The sequence below is a fragment of the Olea europaea genome, chromosome 16, assembly GCF_002742605.1.
Source record: "Olea europaea var. sylvestris chromosome 16, O_europaea_v1, whole genome shotgun sequence".
Classification (NCBI taxonomy): Eukaryota; Viridiplantae; Streptophyta; class Magnoliopsida; order Lamiales; family Oleaceae; genus Olea; species Olea europaea.
This window is the reverse complement of record NC_036252.1, coordinates 14,241,787-14,250,747: the sequence shown is the minus strand read 5'-3', so window position 1 is coordinate 14,250,747 and position 8,961 is coordinate 14,241,787. Positions and strand designations below refer to the sequence as shown.

The 8,961-nt window shown below is 37.1% G+C and overlaps 1 protein-coding gene across 5 annotated transcripts in view; it reads left to right on the top strand.

The window, feature by feature from the left end:
• The window catches only part of LOC111412207, a 19,971-nt gene extending 11,646 nt beyond the window's left edge, over positions 1–8,325 (top strand). For 2 of the 5 annotated variants that reach the window (XM_023043027.1, XM_023043030.1), the window contains 8 exons: positions 1,277–1,637; positions 1,709–1,852; positions 3,110–3,262; positions 3,339–3,455; positions 4,234–4,314; positions 4,632–4,781; positions 5,944–7,533; positions 7,831–8,325. In XM_023043027.1, the coding sequence (XP_022898795.1) occupies positions 1,277–1,637; positions 1,709–1,852; positions 3,110–3,262; positions 3,339–3,455; positions 4,234–4,314; positions 4,632–4,781; positions 5,944–7,533; positions 7,831–7,920 (2,686 nt within the window). In that variant the 3' untranslated portion in view covers positions 7,921–8,325. Of the gene's footprint in view, positions 1–1,014; positions 1,129–1,276; positions 1,638–1,708; positions 1,853–3,109; positions 3,263–3,338; positions 3,456–4,233; positions 4,315–4,631; positions 4,782–5,943; positions 7,534–7,830 lie in introns of those variants that run through there. The other 3 variants (XM_023043029.1, XM_023043031.1, XM_023043028.1) reach the window with 3 other exon arrangements.
• The last annotated feature ends 636 nt before the right edge of the window (positions 8,326–8,961 follow it).

The following is an 8,961-nucleotide window of genomic DNA, read 5'->3' as shown; positions in this document are numbered from 1 at the left end:
TTCCGTTCAATGCGCTCCGCGCCGACATCGCCCCATTTGATCCAGGACCTGTGTTTCACTCTATATGAGCCACATGCACAACAAGTTCAATCCTCTTTTTTCCTCACTTTGGTCTGGAACAAATTCAGAATTCTATTCCTCTAGTTTGAACAATTTCTCTCTCTTCCCCAATTCCCTTCCTGTTCAATCATTGTGGTCACTATGCCTACAGAGGACTCTCGTTTCTATTACACCATGAATTGTCATGCACGTGTAACTTCTAGCATTTACTTTAAACACTCATTTTCAGAATGAGGTTTATGTTCTGTTCTGCTCTCCCCCATCTTCAAAATTTGTGTTCCTTTCTTCCTTTTCAGGTAAGTAACAAGCATAAAAATTACTGAAGACAAACCATATCCACACGCAATGCACCTTGAAGGGTCAGCAAGGTCACATATTTTTTAGCCTTAACTAAAACTTTATAACTATTGCTTCAAACTTCCTCCCACAAAGCTTCAGCTATTGACTCTTTCTACCTGTCTTGTAGGATGACAATGTAATATGAGTATTTACTCAAAGTTATGAATCAATATCCTTCCAAGTATTAGAGGACCAACATAATTACTAAGAATCCCTATGATGTGGCTCATTTGGGGATAAGTTAGTTGCAGAGAAATGCTAGGATCTTTCAGAATTCTTACAAGATCCTTTTTTAGTTCATTGAATAGAGCTGTGTTTTTTGTATCTTCGTGGTCTGAAAGCTGTCCTCTGGACTAGGTTCCTTTTTTTTTTTTTCCCTCTTTTACGTATTTGGCCTGAGGCCTCTTTGTTCTCTATTATTATTATTATTATTATTTTTTTTCCTTCAATTTTCTCTCTTGTAATAATTTTCTTCTTTATCCAAAAAAATGAAGATAAAAGGTCACCTATTTTTTGTAATTTGTCCCAGCAATCTTTCACATAAAACGTAACTCCCTAAAATTTGATGTCAAGAAGACCTTTGCTTTCATCTTTTTCAGACCCCTGATTAGATTGCGTAAAGAAGATAACTAAGGGTAATCAGATTAATGTCTCAATGGTTTTGTAGTCTATCTCTAATCCATCACCAGGATCTGAAGGAAAGAGATCTCGAATACACCGTAACACTGTGTATGTATAGTTTATTTGTTATATTTGTGGTCTGAATCCTTCGTTCTTGGCCTCTATAACTTTTACCCTGTTAAAATGTCCTCACTTGCTTTATCTGTCCAATTAATCTTAATTCTCTAAACATGGTTTGGATCTGTTGAATCTTCAGTTTCAAGAAGTTTGTCGCCAATTTGGAAGAGGAAATGGGATATGAGAACAGTTGGAGCATTGATGTAGAGAAAGAATCTGCTGCCACCGGTGCAAGTAAAAAGAATAAAAATGAAGTCTCTCTCATCGTCAAAGACTTGTTGGATTCTTCTGATAGATCCATCAAGTGCAAAGCCTTGGATAGATATAAATCTGTTGGAAATCAATTCTATCAAGAAGCACGCCTATTGGATGAAGAAATAAAAACTTTTGAAACTAATATTCGAAGGAGGTATTTCCAAGTGACTCCCCTTGATGACGATGAACTTACTAATTGGCATCGTTATTTGGATTTCATTGAGAAGCAGGAGGATTTGGACTGGGTATGACTCTCATCATGGATTTGGAGTTTTCCTTTTCATCAGCATGCTAAAGTTAAACACTAACCGTACAGGCTGTGAAATTGTATGAGAGGTGCTTGATTTCCTGTGCTAATTATCCTGAATTCTGGATTCGATATGTGGAATTCCTGGAATCTAAAATGGGACGTCAGCTAGTTATCTCTGTTCTAGACCGAGCAACACAGATATTTTTAAAGGTGCATTGCTCATTAACATGTATGCAACTTTTACAATTTCCATTAGTTTCATGTTTTTCTTCACTCTCTGTCCTCTCTCTAGGTTTGGAGAGAAGGGTTGGGCTGGAATATAAGTTTCTGGTACTTGTAAACCTGCAATTGATTCGATCTGCACTCCTGCATTTAGTTTCATGCAGTCTTTTAGCTGTGATTTGTTGAGATTTCTACTCTCTAATCTGTTTATGATCCACCCGAACAATAAATTGGGTCATGTTGTCAAAACTATATCGATTGGATTAACATAGGAGAGATAGTTTTTGGCCCCATATAAAAGCTGCCTAAGATTACTTGGCCTCAATCTGTAATAATTGTTTCTCAGTGTATTTCAACGTACACGCTATGTAATTCATCCGGCAGACCTCAAAACAATTAAAAAAAGGTTACAAGTGATAGGGTTTGCTTCTATAGCATGGCCAATTTTGTGGATGTATATATTAATTTCTGTCCCACACTTGAACTGTGAACAATCAGTTTATACCCTCTTGCCTCTATCATCAAAGAGGTTACCAAGAAGGTTTAGGTTTGTGGTCTGTTAAAGCTAATACTGCCAACTCAAGGCAGCTGCCAGTTGAGAAGGCAGCTGTCACTGGTTAGACTAGGGAAGGGTGAATTATTGTGGGCTAAAATTGTAAAAATAATCTACTTTGGAGTCAAGTTTGGCCATTTTCTCTGTGTGTGTCACACACTCACACACAGAGAGAGAGAGAGAGAGAGAGCGCTTTACATGTGTGTGGATAGCTGTATGCTTGTATTTATTGAATTTATGTTTGATTTATTGGATAGCTGTATGCATGTATTTATTGAATTTGTCTGATTTATTGAGTTGGTATTTGCTTTGTTTGTACTTTGTCGAAGTAAGCTCTGAATGACAGCATTTTTGCTAAAACCTGTGGAGGTAAAAATGTAAACTAAAATAAGCCTAAGTTTTAATCTAGTTTTATCTTGACTATCTAGTTTCATGTGGAGAAATATGGAATCTTTCTATCCAGAATCAGAGTCTAGACTTCCGAAGTTTTAATTTACATTTTTAGATTGCTTGCTGCTGTTATAGCAACTTTGGGATTTCGATTAAAAAAAGAAAAAAAGAAAACAATACTTGAATTGTCAAATTTTCTGGACTAAAAAGAAATCATAACTTATCTTTTCTTTTAGTATCTTAAGAGATGGGGAGGGATAACTGCAACTAACTATTCTCTTTCAATTATCATTTTCTGACAGAGTGTTCCAGAAATTCATATTTTCAATGCAAGGTTTAAGGAGCAAATAGGAGATGCAGATGGTGCTCGTGCAGCATTGCTTTTGTGTGATGCAAAGACTGATTCCGGCTTCATTGCAAGTGTTGTAAACCAAGCTAACATGGAAAAACGTTTGGTATTCTTGCGTTATTCCATACTTCCTTAGATCTAGGCTGGGGATTTTGTTGAGAATGGATGGTTTGAAATTGCAGGGTAATTTGGCTGCAGCTTCTTCTACATATGAGAAAGGCCTTAAAATAGCATCAGAAAAGCAAAAGTTACATATTCTTCCCACTCTATATTTTCACTTCTCCAGGCTTACATTTATGGTAAGAACCTTGAGTTTGAGCAATCCAACTTTTCTGCATTGTGAAACATCATAATTCTTTCTTTGTGTTTGGTCACTTTTAGATAATAGCTTCCGGTGCTCTGCCAAGGTGAGAGGTGTGGGCAAATCGCGAACTAGACATTTGATACTTTTGGACTTCATAATTCTCTGTGTTCTGATTCTTTTAAAGTTCAAGTAGTATCGGTGATTGATGGTGTCAAATGATTGAAACTAAACAATTGATTAGACTCATTAAATTATTTGCTGATAGAATTTTGGCTTTTTTCAACACGAAGAATTACTAGATAGTGTATAATGGAAGAATTCATGAGCTTTAGGCAGCTTCGCTACATGTGACTATGGATTTAGGGTTGGACTTGTATAATGGAAGAAGTCATGAGCTTGTGGCAGCCTCTCTAACATTGTTTGTTGGCTGTTCTGTTTAATGGAAGAAGTCATGTTTTCATGTTTGATGTTATGCTGAATATTTTATTTGGTTAAAATTGAAGATATTTCGTTAGATCATGCTAACTGAGAGAGGACCATTAGTCATGGCAATATTTCCTGATGTATTGTGGAAGACAATTCTGTCATTCTTAGTTACAAATCAAAGAAACTGTTATGATGATAATGCCACTCAATCACAACTATGCTTAGAGTGCCATTTTTTGATATATCTCCTTGTAGTTTTTGTCTAATTTCTTATTTTATGAGGTACAACTTAATATGTATATTGACTTCTTGGTTATGATTTCTAACTACGCCTAATTGGCTGGTAGATAACTGGTAGTGCAGATGCTGCTAGAGATATAATAATCCGTGGTATACGACATGTGCCTCATTGCAGATTCCTTTTGGAGGTAATATGGATGGTCTTGAATAGGTCATTATCTGATCTCTATCCCTCTATGGTAGAATTAATGAAAAACTGGTAATATAGCGGTTCTAATTTATCTACTTAGCCTTCCGTGCCAGGAGGGATTATTCTCGGTCCATTCCAAGACTGGGCCAATTAGGCATAGTCGTAATGGTTGCTCAATTTTGACTTTCAGAAATTGCTGCTCATCTAGAATGTCAATCCGTAATATGGATTGTTTAATCACTTGTATTTACTGCTTTGTTTCCTTACTGCCCTTGCCAAGTACTGTGATCAAATAATTGATTGTTCTTGCTTCAGGAATTGATAAAATTTTCAATGACTCGTGAAGGAGCAAGTCAAGTGAATATAGTAGAATCAATTATAGTTGATGCGATCGCTCCTGGATCAGACAAATCTGAAGGCTTGAATTCCAAGGATAGAGAGGATATATCATGTCTCTTTTTAGAGGTTATATATTTTCTTATGTCTATTTTAGTTGTCTTTTTTTCCTTGGTTTGTTCATGGTGAAGTGCACTTGCATGCTCTCCTCTTACCATCCTTTTTAATTTGGAGAAGGGGAGGGGGCGAAGTTGATGAGATTTTCCCAATCTAATTGCTCAACTTGCCAAGGATTGGAAATATTATTTAGTTGATTTAGATAGGAAAACCTGTAAAATATACAAATTATCTAGGATTATGATTCCTGGGATGTGGATATGATGCTGTTCTGGGGCTTTCAGCAGCTGCGGAAGCAATTGCATAACGATTGGCAAAATTTTTGTGAAGTTTTTTGGAGCTTACCAGTCAAGTACATACGAGTTGGAGCCATGGAAAATAGGAAATCCACCTCATATGATGTAAAAAGTGTTGCATCAGAAGCGTCAATTTCTATTTGAGGCAGTAGTTTTTGTATTTGCTAGCCATGACAATGGACATTTCCTGGATTAGCAATAACAACGAAGAAATGCTGTTTGAAAGACTTGGATTACATCTGCCATTTTAATATTGAGCAAGCTCACCTTTCAATAACTTGTCGATACATTTAGCCCCTGTTTGTGTCCCATTTTGGTAGGAAAATGTATTTTGGAATAGTCGTTTTTTTGGAGAATGTGGTTAAAAAAGACGGAAAATTTTTGATTTACTTGTAAAATTATTTTATGAAAGAATGTGATTGAAAAGGAATTTTGAAAAAATGAGTTTTTTTTTGTAAAAATGGGGGCCAAACAGCTTAATTGAAATTTTGCTAATAGCTCTGTACATATAACATGCAAGTCATGAACTGCAATGATACCATCTGCACAAAATTATTTTGGCTTTTGCGACTAATAATTATTTGGAGTGGTCATGAATGAGTTGCCTAATAAGGATGGCATTGTGATGTAATAGAAAAAGCTATTGAAATATTTCATGCATTTTATAGTTACCCTTTCACCATCTGTTCTGTGACGAAAACGTTGTTATGGCATACACTTCATTGGTTGATTCAAAATACTTCTTGACTGCATATTTCTTTCTGAATTTACACATATCGGCTATACTCCCCATAAAATTTCACATTTTATTTAGTTGTGGATTCCATATAATTCACTGTTTGATGTGTCATTGATGTCCATTTATTATAATGAAGCAGTTTGTTGACCTTTGTGGAACTGTAAATGAAGTAAGAAAGGCTTGGAACCGTCATGTTCAATTATTTCCCAAGTGTACGAGGAAAAGAGCCCTGTGCAAGAAGCCCATATCAGGCAGCCATTTATTAAATTCAGCTGAGGAGCGAAGTCAGAACTTTAGTTTAACTGGGCTTGGGATTGACCAGGCATCCAAAACCCGGAGTTCTGATATTCTAATTAAACTTGCGGAGCAAGAACAGGTACCCGTACTTCCTGAGAATAATGATGTCCAGCCCAGTCCAGTTTTAGAAGATTATTCAATGCAAATGGACGATGACAACAATACAAAGGAAAAACTGCAGAGACCATCCACCGAAGTTGCAGTTGTATCTAAGGAATATGCATCTCGTGACAATGACCTAGCTCATAGTTCGAAACATCATTCTGGAGATCATGTTCCTGGATCAGTTGAATCAACTCTTGGTTTGACATGTCAACCTAGAGAAGATAAACGGGAATTAATGGAAGTCACTGCCGAATTGGTCCGACCACATGAATTAACTCACGAGGTTAGCAAGTCATTGGGACCAACTGGTTCTGTAGAAGCCTTGCGTGGATGCTCCGGTTCAGTTAATTTTCAGTCAGAGCTGGACCCTGAGCTCCAACATCATAAGCAGCCAGTTTTTTTGAATGACGTTTCTTCAAATTCGCAGGCAAAGGAATCTCAGGAGTTGATACCCATGTCTTGTAAAGAGTTCGAGGCTACAAAAGGCACGCCTGCCTGTAGTCGGAGCCCATCACAGAATTTCCCCATTGTTAATTATAGTACTTCTGCCAGCCCAAATAGCTTTCAGACTGTTGATTCACCGCAACTTCCTAATGAATCTGATAAAGATATATCAGAAAATCATCAAAATCATACTCTAGCACAAGTACATCCAAATCCAGAAGTGTCTTCCAGGACTGATGAAAATTCTCATCCAAGAAATCACATGGTGACAGCTGCAGGACAATCACCGCTATTATCATCCCCACCTGTTTCTGTTCCTTATGATCAACAAAATATGTTACAAAGTGATTTGCAAAGTAGCCGGCAGCCTGGACAAATGCTCCATGACCAAGCAACGAGTCAGATGTTGCAATATCAGTATCAGCAGCAACAGCATTTTCTGCAACAGCAGTATCAGCAGCAGCAGCCCGTTCCTCAAGTGCAACAACACTATGTACAACATCCGCCTTATCAGTTGCAATCGCAACAGCAGCAGCAGCAGCATGCCCAGCTTGCACACCAGCACCAATATGTCCAACAGATGCAACAGTACTATCAGCAACAGATGCAACAACAGTATTACCAGCAAAACCAACAGCTTGCATACCAGATGCATCAACAAGGATATCAACATGCAGCGCATGGACACGAGCTACTTTTGCAGCAGTACCAGATGTATAAACAAGGGTATCCGCCTATGCAAGTTCAGCAAGGACATCACCAAATGCAAGAACAAAATGTTCATCAGAATTTACCACAGACGCCACAGCACGAAAATCTGCAGCAGCGCCATCAAGTTACTTCAGAACAGAATTTGACTCAAAGCTTGAGCCATCATCAACAGGTAGTTTCGAGTAACTTCTAGTTCTTGTTTTATATAGAATTCCTTGAGCCATATGAGTTGCACTAAATTAATATTTTGGAGCTATGGAGTTCTGAAGGCTTCATCTCTTACAAAGTTTTTGATGAAATAACCTTCTATTAACTATCCACACTTCATATTTAAACTTTAGCTATGATCTTTACTGAGTTATTTAGGTAATGACGTGGTTATGATTATCATAGGATGCAATAATGGATTTGACATTAATACTTACAATTTTACTCATATTTCAGAAGACTGATTTCTTATTACCTGCAGGATCAAGATGTTGCCACACCAGACTTTGATGGTGCACCTGAACCTTTTGAGTTGTCACTTCTTCAAGGCCAATCTCCAAACTTAGCATGACTTCATAATGTTGATTGATCCTGATAGTTTGACCCTTGGCATTCATAGGCACATCCAAATCCTGCATTCTGCTGGATAATGTTGCAATTCCTGACGATAAGCAGTAGTCTTCCATGCTCGATGAAACTGGGACAAGGTGGTATTATCATGATGATGTTGACGATTTGTAGTGTATCCTTTACTTCTTTTCTTCAAGTAACTTTTGGCACTAGTTGTGAGTCTAAACATTTTGAGTATTGAGGGGCTTTATTACACAGCTTCAGAAGCCCCATGTGTTCACCAAAAATTTCAATGACAGCCCCTGCACTTAAATTACTATTTTTCACAAGTAACTTAATTTTATGAAAAATGCTATCTAGCACACATCTATGTTGGATTATGTAATAGACTCAATTAAAGATGAAATTATGAAATTCATTTGATTGCACTTATCATTTAATGGCACTCAATGTCATTTAGATTGGTGTTGTATCACTAGTAACGTGAGTATTACATTATAAAATTGATGCAGGATAAAGAAGAGAATAGCAAGAAAGGGGGGGAGAACCAGAGAGAAAGGGGGAAGAAATTGGAGGAGAAGCAGAAATTCAGGGGTAAAGGGGAAGGGAGAGGAAGGAGACGCCACAACCAATTTCAATAATTCATATTCATCCAAAACTAATGAAGTTACATAGGAAATTAGCTTTAAATAGTAAAGAGAAAACCCTAACTAGAACGGGCTTGGGTCGATACAAGCACAATTACATAAATAAGAATTCAAAATTAAAATAAAGTCCCACTAGAAATAAATAAAATAAATGATGTCCTCATTAACTCTCCTGAGGTGGAAGAAAAACTCGACCCTGTCGAGTTGATAGAACAATGTAGGCTGCAATCAATCTGAAACTCTAAATGCTTCAAGTCAAGCCACAAGGGATGATCTTTCTGACGAACCAAGTACCGAAATTTCATTATTAATAATACTGAAAACTGTAGTTTATTCCCAAGAATATGATATAGCTAAGAAGGGCGGTCTTTCCTTATATCCAAGTACTGATATTA